Source organism: Maylandia zebra, linkage group LG13 (assembly GCF_041146795.1).
Source record: "Maylandia zebra isolate NMK-2024a linkage group LG13, Mzebra_GT3a, whole genome shotgun sequence".
Taxonomy (NCBI): Eukaryota; Metazoa; Chordata; class Actinopteri; order Cichliformes; family Cichlidae; genus Maylandia; species Maylandia zebra.
The window spans coordinates 6,099,266-6,116,270 of NC_135179.1; the positions used below are offsets into that span (position 1 = coordinate 6,099,266).

Sequence of the window (17,005 nt, forward strand, 5' to 3'; positions counted from 1 at the left end):
TTTGCATGTTGTATTTTCTAGTTTGTGCGTTTTGTGGACTCCAGATTTTGGCTGCAGGGAAAAGTTTAATTTTGTAATGCGAACCACTGAAAACGCTCTTGCTTTATGTTTAAGTAAAAGAGATGATTTGGTCCTGTTTTTGTTTAAAAAAAAAAAAATGTTTTTAAAAAATCTTGTCTGTTAAAAGGAGGGGATTTGTCTCTGGAGCATAAACAGATATAAGGAATTAACATTATGGTCATTTAACAGAAGTGCAAATCAAATCAGAAATACTATAAATTTATGTTATAAACTTTCTAGAATTTGTTTTAGTTAAGTTACAAAAAATAAAATAATTTATGATTATTTACTTTTGGCAGTTTTTGCTCTCCATAGAAACGATGTTGTGACAAAATAATTCTGATAATAGAAAATAAAATGCCAATTTACCCTTTTTATTTCTACTTTGATTTTGGATATATATTTTCAGAACATTTATTTACATAAATTGATAAATGTACATCATAGCGATCTTATGTTAATGCACAAGCTTTTATGTCTTGTAGTCTCCAGTGGGAAGGTCATGAACACATTCAGCACCTGTTGAGTATTATCATAACTTAGTTTTTCTGAAGTATCCCTTCATTGCAGCACAACAAAAGCCACTTTTGGCAGAACACTTAATCACAAAGGGTCATGACGGTGAGCAACTCCACATCTTTGATTTGGCAGATTTTTTTTTTTTTTTAATAATTTTTTTTACCCTGGATGCCCTTCCTGAGGTAAAGGGATATGTGTCATCGAGCCAGGGCTCATGGAAATGTGAAAACCACTCAATACACATGCAAAGGTAGCAAGTGTTTTTCACCAAGAGTCATCTAAAGTATCTTAAATAAAGTGTAAGCTGAATATTGGAAACCAGTAATATATTGAAATCTACAAGAGTCAGTAAAAACACTTTAAGCCCCACAGTGTCCTAAAACAGCAGTGATCCCACCCCCATCAGAGTTCCTTCACCGAGACTGTAAATCTGATCCAAGTGGTGATAAAATGTCCTCTTATATGTACTTTCCGCTGTATGGAATAATGTAAACGCGTCCAGAACACACACGACTGCCATTTTTCCTGGCATTTAGCTGCTGTGTTGTGTAAAGCATCGGTATGCACAACGGTTGAATGGTTCAATGTACACTTTCTATATGGGCATGCAGGACGTTTTCTGTTGTTCGACCTTGTCATAGCAAGAAAACACTTCTATAGTCGTCTCACTTGGTTCAGTATTTCATCAGGTGTTTAATTTGGCACTTTATTCTCTTATCTCAGTGGGTTGTAAGTCTCCGCTTCAGAAGAGATCTTTTACGGTGTGAAGGCATCTGGCTTCTTTACCTTTTAACCTTGGTGCCAAAATATTTGTTTCTTCTGCACTGTTACATTTTCTTTCTGGCCCTGCATGTTGCAGTTCTGCCACAGATGTGATCAAGTCTGATAAACCACATCGTGTCACCACTGACAGAGGGCATGTGAAGTTCAGCAGAGCTTCACCTCGCCTGTTGTGGTTTGTAAAGTTATCTTTTCCGTAGAGGCTGCTCACAGATCTGAGGGTAAAAAAGCTTTTTGTTCACAGCACTTTTTTTTTTTAACTTAACCTGTTTTTGGCTCTTGTTAAAGAACAAAATGCTCAATTTAAATCTGTATGAGAAAGGTCCCACTTAATTGTATCGGAACTTTTATTTTAGTTTTTTCTTTTCTGCATTTTAGGATGGAGATTGTAAAAATGTTTCTGTCTTGTTACTCAAGAAATTTTAAAGTGAATTTTGTTACTTAAAAAAATGAATTAAATGCTGTTTTACCTGAGAATTGATATCCCAGAGCCAAGCTAATACACTTTTATGAACTTAAGGTGCAGATACCTGCTTTTTAATGCCCAAATAAAGTACTACACCACCAGAACTGGAGCCAAGACTTTATAGATGGGTATTTATACAATAAACTACAATAAACTAGCAAAAGAGAGTATAACTTTTAAGCCTTAAAAATGTTTTAACGAATAAATTAGAAAAACAAAAAAGTCCTCCAAGTAATTCTGAACAGCTATACAGATGAAAACTGATTTTTGTAACAGACTCTAAATAATATGAAAGTCTATGACAATTGTCTCTTTTGGAGTAATCCCCAGGTGGTTGAGTGAGAAACTGCAGTAACTGCAAAAAAAACACATATTGGTCACTGTCTTATTTATAGTCACACCTGTTGCATAATCATGCTGTTCCTGTCCAGGTATTTCAGCAGAGGTGATTCAGTGGATTTAAATGGAGCATGATGAGTCTGCTATTATGATGTTACCACAGTTTTCTTATTCCATCCGGCAGCATTCTTCTGTCAGTTTCTTCCCCTGCTGCTGTTGCTTTGCAGCTTTTTCATATAAATCTGAACCCTGTTGCGCAACCTTACCAGTCCCATGTTGTGCAGACGGTATCCAGTGACTAAGAGTTGAATTTGAGCATACGAGGGAGCCCAGATAAAGCCAAACTCCACGTGTGATGTCCTAATATGGATTGTTGTGCTGATGTCTTGGATCAGCGATTAAACTAGGACTGTTTGCCTATTTGAGCTTTCACGTCCAAATCTGATGCATTTCTTTTTCAGAGCCTGGAGCCAAAAAAAAGAAACCATATCCATGGAAAATTACCCAGAGTTCTGCTTGCTGACATAATTTGGCCCGCTCTTGTGTAGGCTTTGTTGGCGGCATTTTTGCTATAGCTTGACCGCCATGAAAAGATTTTCAGATTGCAATTTGATTGTTGAAGTAAACGCTTTTATCTTGGAACCTCGGTGCTGTGAGCAAAAGCTCTCTCCCTCAAACAACAAATGCATTAACCAGAGGAAATTAAAATAATCACCTGCCTACACGTCTTTAACCAGGTTTCCAATTTAAATTTTATTTTTAAAGACCAATTTACATCTATTAAAACCCATTTTCCTCGCATGGAACACAGACTCCAAACACGCTGTATAATCCTCCTGTTGGCAAAGTTCAAATTGAATTTTGCTCAATAGGTTTCACTAAATCCAAATACGAATGAGAAAGTTGAACAAAAATATGCATGAAAGTGGACACAGGAGGTGAATGAGTTACCAGTGGGATGGTTATTTTTAAGATATTGTAATTGTTCTTTTAACATCAAGAGGAAAAGGTTGAGAAAAGCCAGTCTTTAGTTGGTTAGGGACTGAATTTTAGTGAGTATTCAAATCAGAAGCCAGGATGAACATCTTTTATAACAAGTTTAATGCATTTTTTTCCACATTTCACTTTTCTCATAAAAGGATCTTTTGATCATTTTTGAAGTGTGCTGTTTCAGCGAGTACATATGTGTGTTTTTCATAGATATACAGTGTTTGTGTTAGTGACCTGGTGACTGATCTCTTCATGCAGGAAGTGAAGGAAATGGTGTCGCGTCATAAGAAGTTATTGTTTTCTTATCTCTAAATACATCTTTTTTGTGTTCCTTCTGTAGTTCTGCCTTGCAGTGTCTTTACTCGTTATACAAGTTATTTCTTTCCATTACACGGAAACTGTTTCTGCAACTTAAACCAGCCTGACTGCCAACTGCTGAACTGAACTGGCTTTCTGCATCTCAAACAGGGACGTCCCCTTCTGTACTGACAGACACTGATAGGCTTTGAAGCGATACCAAAAGCATGTATGATGATCAATAACTGGTGTCAAGCTCACACAAAGTGAAATTCAGGTTCAATCGTAGTCCTTTAAGAAGCAAGTCAAGCAATTTTTGAATACTGAATATGTTTGCGTAACTTTATCAAAAAAGTGAATTCATGTGTGTTGGGTTGCAAAAACAAAGGCAGCGCAATAACATTTCTGCAGCTCTATTTGTTGTATCATTGATGTGAATTTCTGATATTGCTGATATTTCAACATGGCCCAGTTTGTTTCTGATGTGGAAATATGTAAGTCCTAGTTTTTCAGGGGGAAAAAAACAAAAGAGCAATTATTGTACCTCAGGGCTGCAGAAAAGCTTTATAAACCAACCACTTCTTTGTATTTATACTGAATGATGCATTGTATTCGAACTTGTGAGCGAACCCCCTTTGAAACGGGCACATTTGGTGCTTGTCGAATCACATGGGGATTTATGAGATTGGTTTCTTTATGCTGTGGTGTGCCCGCAGCAAGGTCGAGTAGGAAATTTTAAAGACCCCAGACAGTGAGTGCATTCATGGAAGATTAACTGCTGAATGATACAGAAGAACCTGAAATATAATTATTAACGAAGACCGACTGTCTCATTAAGCCAACCGACTTCCAGAGTAACCGTATGATTATGTGTCATTGTTCATGTTTAAATGACCATTTGTCTGTTTTGTGGCGCAGGAGCAGCTCAGAGAGACGTAAGGAGAAGTCTCGCGATGCAGCGCGCTGCAGGCGCAGCAAAGAGACGGAGGTGTTCTACGAGCTGGCCCACCAGCTGCCTTTATCCCACAGCGTCAGCGCTCACCTGGACAAGGCATCCATCATGAGGCTCGCTATCAGCTTCCTCCGTACACGCAAGCTGCTCGCCATAAGTACGAACGCTACACCACAGGCAGATACACACAGACTCACACAAATATGCACATGGGTGACAAACTAAAGGGAGAAATTGAGACTCCTGACTTGGTTTCAGTTATGAACATAGTCATAGGCATATGCATGTCCATAGCATGTCTTTTATCCTCCTCTCACCCCAACCGGTCGCTGCAGATGGCCCCGCCCCTCCCTGAACCTGGTTCTGCTGGAGGTTTCTTCCTGTTAAAAGCAAGTTTTTCCTTCCCACTGTCGCCAAAGTGCTTGTTCATTGTTGGAATTTTCTCTGTATGTATTATTGTAGGATCTACCTTACAATATAAAGCACCTTGAGGCAACTTTTGTTGCCACCAATGCTGTGATTGGTCTTTGCTGTCAAATATGTACGATTTTGGTCCTTCAGACAGGACTCCCTACCTCTAGGAGAACAGAATGAACTTGGGAGAATTGGCCATCCCTTCAGTAGAGTTCTTAGTGTGTCAATACCAAGGTGCTCTGAAGATGTGCTGTTCTTACAGCACATCAGCTCTTTACCAAGCCCATATGTATTTTTTTCCTTTAATTTTTCACACACCTCTAAATGCAAATCGGTGCAAGCTTCCGTGCAGTGAATCTTAATTCGTTACACAAAGGAGAAAAAATTCAAACGGCACACCACCTCCCTCCAGCAGCTTCTTTGACGTGTGATCACAGATTTGTGTCGGCACGTTCGTGTGTGTGTCTGTTGCTATGTCGAGTTGTCCAGTAAAGCAGGAAAGTATTTGCTGGCGTCTTTCTTTGCACTTCTCCTCCTTCCTATCGTCTTAGTTAAAATTAGAAGCCGAGGAAGCTTAACAAAGAATCAGACCTATTGTTCTGGAATTCCTCCACTGCGTCCGTGTCTCGAAGTGAGATCAGAGAACCACAAAATTTAACAACCAACGTCAATTGTCAGCACTGCAGCTTGTTAAAAAATGTTTATTTTTCCTTAATAGAGCTAGAAAACTTGAGTTCACACAGGGGAGGAGGCGGTAAAGTGAGGTTTTAACCTTTGACACCTGTATGCTGGTAAACTTCCCCAGGATATCTTTAAAGTCAAAGCTGTTTGTGTATAGATGAGCAATATTCATGTTGTCGCTGATTTAAATGACTGTCTTTGTTTTTGGTTTTGGTTTTATTGACTGTGTCATTATAACACACGGAGGAGGAAAAAAAATGTTGGCATGTAATTTAAATAATTCCCATCATTCACACTTTGTGAGCTGACCTGATTTATAATTTCTTTAAAACCATTTTTATAGCAATTAATAAAAGCTGTCAGCTCTACGACACCATAGTAATAAAACACAGGAAAGCACTGTGATTAATGCCATACCTTAGACTTATCTGTAAATCTTTAGACTGCCATTAGTCTATTCTTATGTAACTTTTGATTTTTCTATTTATTGCTCTTTATTTATGATTGACTACTTTCATTGTTCGCAGAGGAAATAGCCATGCATTCAACCAGTGCTTCCTTAAACAACAATGATGACTACTTCCCATTTCTTCTTTGTAGACTATCATTAATCAGAGCATTTATGTGTCGTTTCTTTATTCATTTAGCATCTCAAGTAGGATTTTAGCGCACAAATTACACAAATGAAATCGATGCTTGATAAAGATGTGGAATATGGGCTGCGTTTCCACTAAAAAAAGAACAATTAATCAGGGTGTTTTACAAAGATTAAAAAAAAAAAAAAAAAGCAATCCAGCAGCACATTCGTTGCGCGTTTGCCTGAGGTTAAAGGGTTAGTTAACCACAAAAAGAGATAAAAATGCAAATGGTTTCAGTTTCAAATTCCAAGATTTTGAGATATCCACCTGTAAAACATCTGCCTCTATCCAAACACAATGGTAGCTACTGAAACTTTCTCAAAGCACTCAAAAGCAGGGTTCAAAAGTCATTTGGGTGATACAACCAATTTAGGGTAATTAACATTTTCTGAAATTCCAGTAGCGGTTGTCAGACGTGCTCGCATAGATAAAGAAGTGTTAAAGGGGGGGAGTATGTATGAGATGTATGTAAAGGAGAGGTTAACAAGTGCGAACGAGAGGAGGAGGAGGAGGCGTGCACGGGGAGGAGCTGTAAAGGTAATGAGGGTAGGAAAGCAGCGGGTGAGAGGGGAGGAGAGCACAAGGAGATCCGTGAGATGCAGCTGCAGATACAGCATTATCAGGCCGGTCTGATTGCTCCGTGATGGAAGGAGAGATTGCGGAGGAAACGAAGAGCTCTGCCCATCGTTCGGCTGGTGCTGGCATTACCCCTGCTAGCCATAACAGCCGACTGCCTTGGCGCCAAACATGCTGGAATGCACCCTCACAAACACACAAACATACTGTATATGCACCCAAGAGCCGCTGTAGGGAACACCTCCCTTAAGTAACTTACGCTCAGTTGGGACCTGATGAACTTTGATGTACTGATTAGGAGATACCTCAAAGGATTCAGCTGTATTTTTGTCTTGACTTTGACTTAACTTGGATCAAAATACTGTGAAACATATGCGTTCCTAATTGCAGAGGTCCCAGTTGTGTTTGAAGTAGAGTCCTACATTTTGGGAAATATACTGATTTACTGCCCTTTGATCAGGCGGCCAAATATTTTGTTTTCATCTGTACGCCATTTGTTCTCTGGCAAATTGCAAGTTCCCTCAATTGAGTTCATAATATATTACTTTTTTTTAAAAACGTAAATTATTATGCTCAGCATTCCAGCAACCCTAACGATTGGATAAGGAGTAGAATAAAAAGCAGATTGACCAAAATAAGGGGAAAAATATAGAAATTTCCAAACAACTATTATAACAGATGTTTTCAGTAGAGTGCTTTTATATTAAGTTACTGCTTTAGTAACTTTAGTAACTGCATATGGATTTTCTTTTTTTTTCTTTTTTTTTTCTATTCTTGGTTGCGTTCATTACTGAATATTTCTCATCTTTTCAGAACACAATTTGTGTGTCATGCATTTGTTTTGTTTTTTTAATGGTACTTATCGAAATTGTGCCTTACTTTTAGATTTATGTCTAAATATTTGGTACTGGTTCCCTTCAGGCATTTACTGACCTAACAAAACTATTCTGACAGTTTAGGCTCTATCAACAAGAAAGAAAGAAAATATTTGTTTTTGTTCAGTTTCACGTTTTCTTCTCCTCGTTTTAAAATCAAATCCTAACCCCAAAAATAGATGCTCATTTGAGCCTCAGTCCCTGAAGCCCACATCGGGTAGGTGACATTGTCAAGGTTTTCTCTTGTGGCGTCCTAATGTGTAGCACACCCTGAATACTATCTCTTTTGTTTGGCATGTGAAAGCATGCACCAGATATTCTGTCTTTACAAACGTGATGAACAGGAAAATGGTGGAAAAAGAATTCCCACTATGACAGTCACATAATGTTCTGAGTTCATATTATGAGAAACTAATTTTGCCTCACTGCTCTGTCCCTTCATTCTGTCCAGTATGACCGGACAAATGTCAGAAAATAGAGGGGAAATGATTCTCTTAGCAGCAGCTGTCCCTATCAAACGCTCTGTTCTGCTCCCCATTATTCTGAAACGAGGGCAGTTACGCAACCAAAGAACAGCACAGAGAAGAAAAGTGCAACTCAGTCCAAATGACTGGTAATCACAGCTTAGTATTTAGGCCAAAGGTGGCGCTGGTCTTTGGATAGAGCCTTGAGAGTCTCCCCAGCTCCCTGGGGCCCATGTGAAAGCTCCGGGTCCTCTAGGGGCTAATGCTATCTGGGCCCAGCTCCAAACTCGAGCCCCAGGCCTTGTTGGAAGCCTTGAGAGTTGCTCTCTCTTATCTCAGGGAAACACACTAGAGGAATTGCAAGCTTCCCACCCTCCACCCCCATCAACTACTGGGCTTTGTTCAGCGTGAAGCCAGCGTCTGCAAACACATACGCCTCTTGAGTTGGGGCCAGCTCGAGGCTAGAGGTGTTTTTTCTATCAATTAGCTGAAACAAGACACTGTGGACAGACTGGAGTCACTGTGTGTAAATGTTTGGATACTGCGCTGAGTGTATTTGAGCATAATTGCAAGTTATGTCCTAAAAGCGGGCACCGCTTGAGCAGTTTGCCTGCAGTTTGTCAGGGTCGAGCATCAGGGGTGGCCGGAGATGCAGGAAGAAGCTACAGTGGTTTGTTTTGTCCCCGAGCCAAAGCTTCAAGAGGGAAAACAAGCCTGATGCGTGCACACAAACACACACAGATTCACAATGATATCCATTTATAATCAGCACTGAATGAGAAACAATTTGTAAGCGTCTCCTGTTTGCTGCCTCTCCCTCCAGGCTGCAGCAGCAGCGACGGCGAGGACAACGGACAGATGGACAGCCTGTACCTGAAGTCTCTGGAGGGCTTCATCACCGTAGTAACATCAGATGGTGACATGATCTTCCTGTCCGAGAACATCAACAAATTCATGGGACTCACGCAGGTACACAGCCATTAAAGAACACTTAAATAAACAGACAAGTGCAGACACTTCTAAATGTGATCAGTTCCTGTTTATTTGCACGCAGTCATAGTTGATGCTATTTTTTGTTTTTGCGGGACACAGACACAGAATAAAGTGCTATATAAATACAGGTGAATTTGGCTTGTAGTTTAAAGTGCTTTGAGAGGTCATAAACATCACCAACATCTAACATCTTTGCACGTGACATGTGGATAGATTTTTTTTTTAATTTTCTTTAACTTCTCAAGAAGATTGGAAGAAAGACATTAACCCAGTCAGACAGGACGCAGATGTGGATGTTAACGGGTACTCAGGAGAGAGAGAGGGGTGTGTTTATGTGAAATGCCTGTTATGCCAGCAGTGTGTGTTCAGTCAAGACGGTGAGGTTCAACTATAAACATATTGTGCATTTTCTTTCCCCACCCTCTCTGGCACCAACTTAAACAGCAAATCGTAAAGGAGAAGTTTACTGTAAACGCTGAAACAAAAGCTCTGCTTTGCGACCCTACGCTGCCCTCAGCTTTCTGATTTCAGGCTTTCCTTGTGACCCATTTGCCTGAACTTTATGTCCCTTAAGTGGATTTTCTGGAAGAAAATCATTTGTGGTAGAAGATTTGTCCAAAAACTTCGTGGTCTTCCTTCACTCCTTACACCGTTGCTGTGGAACAGAAGGAGAACACATTTCACTTCTGGTTGGACACTTGTCTTTGATGTCCAAATTTTATTCTTTTAGTGTGTTCATTACATATTTTATATTATATGGGGCAAATATAAACTGCATAGAAAGTGCAGCTTGACTGGTTATCGGAGGATTACAATCACAAGCTGCTAAAGTTTTGTTTGTTTAGTGTTGAAGCATTCTGTGTTTCTGGAGGTGACACACTTTTGTGCATTTGTTCATTCATGGTGGCCGCCATTACTCACGCTCACTACCCCCTCTTCATCTATTTATCCCAAACAAAACTACTGGTGCTGGTGCCAGAAAAAGAAATATGCAGCATGTCTAACTGATGGAACAACTACTGTAAAATGTAGAGAAAACTGTAACAGAAAGGCAATTGTATATCTTTATTTAACATTCCTTATTTCAGGATTTTTATTTATTTGTTTGCTTTTTGTTTTTCAGGTGGAGCTTACTGGTCACAGCATCTTTGACTTCACCCACCCATGCGACCATGAGGAGATCAGAGAAAACCTCAGTCTGAAGACGACTGGTTAGTACACAGTCTCATACGCATTATCTTCTATCCACCTATGACAACTGTTACATTCACCTGATTATGGTTTACTGATTAAAAAAAAATATGCAGTCATTCTGACATGACAAGTGATCTTTTCATTCTCCTCCTTATCAGAAAATGCCCCCTGAAATAAAGTAGAGGAATGTCTGTGGAGTCTTATCTACTCAATAAAAGAATAAATTTGCTCAGCAATTCACAAGCTATGCTGCCCATTAGATAATAGGATATCCTGTGTACAAAGTTGATGTTTTGTCCCACCCACGTCACCATGAGGAGATCATAGAATGTATGTAACAGAAAACAAATTAAGCAACTCACTGGAGAGCATTAATACCACGCTAATTAAAAAAACAAATACACTTAAAAGATGCTCACAATACAAATAGTTAAGTCTTCGAAGAAGACAAGATTCCTAAGCTTTGATTCAGACTGGAAACATTTAAAGGTCACCTGTAATACTCATTACCAGCTTCATATTGTTAGTAAAGGAACAATTCGCCTTTCAGTTCACTCTGTCTGAAATCAGCTCCTCCTCATTTATGGTCACCCTCCGTATTGAGTCGGCTTTCATGACCATATTGGGAAATCTACTCACAATGACATCATACAGTAACAAGAGCAAAAGAAACTGTGTTAAACTGTGTATTATCTAAGCCCGAGAGTGTGCCTCATATTAATTGCCTGTACATACTCTGACTTCCTTATTTGAAATCGTGGCAGTGGTTCATTAGGTCCACTCACAGCATTTTGAGATTATGTAAGTGTGAAGTCATGCAGCCATGCTGGATAACTGGAGGCATAATCTAAGTAAACTTCCCCCAATCATGTGAGAGTTTGTATTTTAATTCTAGTTGTTTCTGATTTCAAATAAAAAATTTTTTTATGTAGTGCCAAATCACAACAACAGTCGCCTCAATTATAAAAGACAATAAACCAATCTTGTGTTAGTTTGCTGCTTTCTGGACATTTCTGTGGACAAGTAACACCGGTGTGACTTCTTTACTTCAGTATGTGTGGTCGCACTGGTGTTGCGTATCTGCAGCGTGACTCCAGTGAAATAAAATGTCATCAGCTGATGTTAACGCAAACAAACTCTGAGGCAGGATTTTGTGATTTTTATTTTATTTATTTATTTTTTGTTGAGAATTCGAACTCTTTCCCCTGCATGTATATATAGAATATAAGCACACACAGAGTGTTGATAACGCTTATCAGCACTGGCCGCAAAACTTGCAAGTAGAACAATACTTTATATTTTATAGGCCTGTTTCTATTTAAATCTTTCACTCAGTCACTCACATATTAACGTACGCAGTTGTTTTTGGCCTGAAGAGATGTTCGTCTGGTGTTTTGTTTTGCTCAACCTTAGCTATACGGAGATAAAGACTTGTGAGTTTGGAGTTTGACACAAGAGACACTTAATTTCTTGGCTCTGAGGCATCGCTCCAAGGCTGAACTCTCACTTGTCATGTAACAGCTTGGCTTACTTTCCAGCTCCTGTCATGTGGGCCGAGAGATGTAATGACTGTGTTAACCTTGACTTTTTTTTTTTTTTTTAATGACATTAAGTCATAATAAGCATGTTTTCTTCTTCTTCTTAATAGAGTGATTTTTTTTTTTTTTTTTTTAATTGATTTTTTTTTAAATTTTCCTTTTATGCCCTTTATTCCCGGATACACAGTTCGGCCACATAATTAACAAAATCCCTTGTGCTGCCCAAAAACGTCTCACTGGTCCGGGCGTTGACTCGATTTGATGTCAGTGGCTAATTCCATCAGATAAATGCTCACTTTTTAGGATCTAAGGAATTTAAATTAACTTAAATGATTATTCAGGAGTTATTGAAATCCCTGCCCATTTTCTTCCTAAAAACCTTTGAACTTCCGAAAACTGAATGCACAGTTGCTGATATGCTTTTGCAGATACTTATGCAGACAGCTGTGAATAGACAGCTGTCCATATGGAAGATTCAAGCGTGGTTGCTGTGTTGTAGTGTAGTGTGGGTGATGATCTATGCAAAACAATTCAAAACATGAACAGAGTGTGGTTATTAATATTCTATATCTGATGGGTCCACAAGGGGGGAAAAAACATGAGAACAAAAGTTCAAAGGTCATACAGAGATGAACCTATAAACAGATAAAGTAGAGTTGTAAAGGACATGTGCAAAGGAAAGCAGATAAGAGCTGCTACCGTGAGGAAGAGCAGACGAGGAAAGGCGCTGAGAGAGGAACAAGGCATTATGGGGTAGAGATAATGACCTTAGTATGTTACACACGCAGTGCAAAGCAGAGCCAGAAGTACACCCATACTACATGTTTTCTGTCTGTGAATCCACTTTCTACTCCATCCCTCTCTCCTGCACACACACAGGGTCACACTCGCTGTGCTGTGGTTGATAACTCTTATCAGCAGTGGCCACAAAGCACACCAGCAGAACAATACCTTCTGATTTATAGACCTTTTCTATTTAACGCACTTTCACTCCACACTCATTCACATCTGAACATGAACGTGCTTGTAAGTGTCGGGGAAACATTTATGTGGTGTTTGTTTTGCTCAAGTGTAACCATATGGAGTTAGAGACACACTTTTAAGCGTGGAGTTTGACAAAAGACACACTTCTCTTTGCTTTGTGGCTGCAGCTCCGGGGCTGAACTCTGACCTTATGATGTAACAACTTGGCCTATTTTTCCAAGTCCTCTGTGACTAAGCTGGAAGGGAGATAAAGGGAGTGAACTTCCAGTTTATTATATTGCAAAAAAAAAACAAAAGACACTGAACTTTGTTTTAAATCTCCTCATACTTATAGGATCCATATATTATTATGCTTTAATGTCAAGCGAATTTTATATACTGTACAAAAAGCTAAAAAGCTGTTCACAAGAGCAGGATCTGAATCATTTAAATGCTTATGTTTGCCCCTGCTCAGTGACATTGTATTATTGTATGATGATTCAGATGATGAATTCTGACACACTGTTTTTTTGTGTCTTCCAGGAAGTGGCTTTGGTAAAAAATGCAAAGAGCTGAGCACAGAGAGAGATTTCTTCATGAGGATGAAATGCACGGTGACCAACAGAGGACGCACTGTCAACCTCAAGTCAGCCAGCTGGAAGGTAACAACTGCTACATCTACAAAGCATCACATCTGCAGCAACTGCACACACAAAATGAGATTATTACATTGTGAATAGATTTAGCCACATATTGGACACAAGTAGGGTTTAGATTTTAGAACAGGGTTGGGGGAACTCCAGGCCTCAAGGGCCGGTGTCCTGCAGGTTTTAGATGTGTTCTTGATCCAACACAGCTGCTTTAAATGGCTAAATTACCTCCTCAACATGTCTTGAAGTTCTCCAGAGGCCTGGTAATGAACTAATCATTTGATTCAGGTGTTGACCCAGCGTGAGATCTAAAACCTGCAGGACACCGGCCCTTGAGGCCTGGAGTTCCATCATCCAGAGCAATTCATGATGCTGGTAGGAGTCTAGAAGCCCATATTAAAAGTTTAATGTTATATCCTTAAATAGCAATTCCACAAGCAATCTTGTGCAGCAACACAAGTAGTGTAACAAATAGTGTAGAGAAATGCTTTCTCTGGGTTGTATAGCAGTAATGCAAAGCATTATTTTCAAAGGTAAGAAGTACTTTACCGTTTTTTGAAGAACCTATCGCAGCCCTGGCCATTAATATCGACTAATGTGGGGCCAAAAAAGACATGACCACTACAATAGGTGTCTGCGTCATGGTAAATATGAACACTCAGATAGGGAAAACTGTAATAATCGCGCTATGGCTGCATGTTATTCACCACAGGGGTAACTCTGACACTGTGTAAACTCCATTTACACTCCTGCTGCTCTTCCTCAGGTGCTTCACTGCACTGGACAACTGAGGATGTACAACAGCTGCCCTCCGCGAGTGCTGTGCGGCTTCAAAGAGCCTCCGCTCACATGCGCTGTCCTGATGTGCGAACCGATACCACACCCGTCCAACATCGACACGCCGCTGGACAGCAAGACCTTCCTGAGCAGACACAGCATGGACATGAAATTCACCTACTGTGACGAGAGGTAGGCAGAAACATATTTTTTAGATTTTGTATTAAATGATAATATATGCTTCGGTGAATATATTTTTATGCACCTATATTTGGTTTGAACCTCAGCAGAGTTCAGTAGAGCAGCAGATTCACATTGCTGCCAATTAAAACACAACCCTTAAAGTCTGACACACACACACACACACACACACACACACACACACACACACACACACACACACACACACACACACACACACACACACAGAAGATTTGAGCGATTGCAGTGTGTTGACTTAGCAGGTAAGAAAATAGAAGTTGGTGATGAAACATAAATTAATAAGGCGCTGTCATGACGTTGTCAGAGCGTGCCAAGTGTTAATGACCCTGGATTAGATCGTGAACAAGCCTAAAGCTGAAACATTTTTAAAGCTGCCAAACAAAATGACATCTGACATTGTGTCAGTTATCATTCGTCACTTGTAGGTTAGCATGAAAAGCGGCTATCTTAAACCCAAAGAACCTCATAGTTTGCGCCCAGATATTTCTTTCCCACTGGCACGAGAAGGGAACACAACGCATTTTCAGATTGGTGTTACACAATCGCATGCACGCAAATCTGTAATCTTATCAAGCCTCTCATGCAAGAGAAATGTTCCTTTTGTGTATTGCATGCACAGGTCTGTGCGTGACCGCACTACAAACAAGAGCCCATTTTCTTTTTCACCCTTTTTAGTGCAATTTAATAGCCGCCTAAATCTTCTCTCCAATTACGCAAATGAGTTTATTGTAGGTGGGTCGACCCTCCTGGCTCAGCAGAGACTTACACTCATTAGAGGAGGGACGGAAAGTTTCTTTAGCTCATGCCTGGCAGTGTGAGAGATGGAGGAAACAAAGAAGGAGAGAGAGGGGGAAAGAACAGAGACTTATCACTTAGGAATAATTAGTTCTTCAAGAGGGGTAACAATCAGAAGTTTAACCTTCTAGTTTGCTTAAACTCTGCTTGACCTAAGAAGAACAATTATTTCCTCCCCTCAATATCCCTGTTGATTCTTTATAATTTACTAAGTACAGTAAGAAAGTCCATTTTATGATTAAATACCAGCTTTATAAATGACGTAAGGCTATTGGCTATATTCTCAATTCTACAGTATAAGGAATACAAACACAAAAGGACACAAAGGGAAGTTCTAAAGTTATACAACTTGGATAATTTAGACGTGGACAACACTTCTGTGTGTACTATGTTACTTTTAAGTGTCAGTCAGAAACGTCATGCAAGTAATCACTACTTATTACAGTGCATGTTGTAGATTTATCAGTAATACAGGGACATTGACCCAAATATTACACTAAATTAGATACAATTTGTGTATTGTTGATTCCTGCATTAATTAATTTTAGAGTTTTAATTCAAACATTTGTATAAAATCATTTGTATGCAGACGATAGCCCGCAGGGTAATGTGCTCCTCTGCTTTGGTCTTCCTGTCATTTGTTACTTTTATATCTGTAATAATGTAAAGTACACCGTGATACAAAATAAAATAAAAATAACAGTGAAACGCTTGTACTTACTTAACATGGAGGAAATGAATGGAAGGAAAGAAAAGAAAGCAATCACCATCGTAATCATCATTGTTATAATTTGAAGCTATTTTAGTTGTGACCATGTTTTATTAATGCTTTTGTTTCGTCTCTTTCCCCACTCTGACTCTCCTCTCTGGCCTTAATGCATTTTTTCCTTTTTTCATGTGTCTCTTTTTTTTTTTTTTTTTAAACCCATTGTGCCTATGTACTCCTCTTCCCTCCAGACATTCATCCCCTCCCTTTCCTCCCTTCCCTCCCTTTCCTCACTACATCTGTCAGCGTTATGCAATCTGAGGGTCTGCATCACCAGACCTCTCACTCTGTCCCTCACACAATAAATCCACCGCATCATCATCATCATCATCATCCGCTGACTGTTCATCTCAATGAAACTTTGGCTTCACACCTCCAAAGCTATCCAAAGGGCAATATAGATGATGAAAACTGTATTTTAACTGATTTGACATCAAAAAATGTTGAGAGTGATGATCAGAGGTACAAATAGGATGAAACGGAGTGAAAGAGTACATTTATACCTACTGGAAATTTGAAACGTTTTTTTATGCTGCAGTGTATCCTATCCCTAAACTCTGGAGTCTATCCTCATGCCAGAGTGAAAACATTTTGGTGGCAGTTGGAGTAAAATCACATTCCTAGCACTTTAATTTGGGTTAAGTACAACTTATCTTCATTCTCTGTCCCAGTTTACCCTCCCCGGTCTCCTTATCCTGATAAAACCTTGTTTTCAGGGGCCCATTTCCTGTTGTAGGTTTGGATCATGTTCTCACAGCACAGTTTGTTTGGAAGAGGCTCTGCTTTTGACCCTTAGCCTAATTGTTGGCTTCTCAGTGAAGTCAAAATTACACTTATTTATATACGTTATTAACTTGAGTTTATTTGCTGTCAAAACAGCCTGAAGCTAAGTATGTAATTATTTTCAGCACTCAAAAACTTCATTTAAATTAGTGCACCTGTAATCAGATTACAGTAATCCTGTTATTTATTCTCAAAACCTCTACTTACTGGCGAAAGAGTTGGAGAGAAATAAAAGGGAGTTTTATAAACGTGGTTATTGAAAGCCAGCAACAA

The 17,005-nt window shown here is 39.4% G+C and overlaps 1 protein-coding gene across 1 annotated transcript in view; it reads left to right on the forward strand.

The window, feature by feature from the left end:
* The window catches only part of epas1b (endothelial PAS domain protein 1b), a 48,366-nt gene that overhangs the window by 17,769 nt on the left and 13,592 nt on the right, over positions 1-17,005 (forward strand). The window contains exons 2-6 of the mRNA XM_004553535.6: positions 4,370-4,560; positions 8,875-9,020; positions 10,168-10,255; positions 13,283-13,401; positions 14,156-14,358. Coding sequence (XP_004553592.1) covers positions 4,370-4,560; positions 8,875-9,020; positions 10,168-10,255; positions 13,283-13,401; positions 14,156-14,358 — 747 coding nt within the window. The remainder of the gene's footprint in view (positions 1-4,369; positions 4,561-8,874; positions 9,021-10,167; positions 10,256-13,282; positions 13,402-14,155; positions 14,359-17,005) is intronic.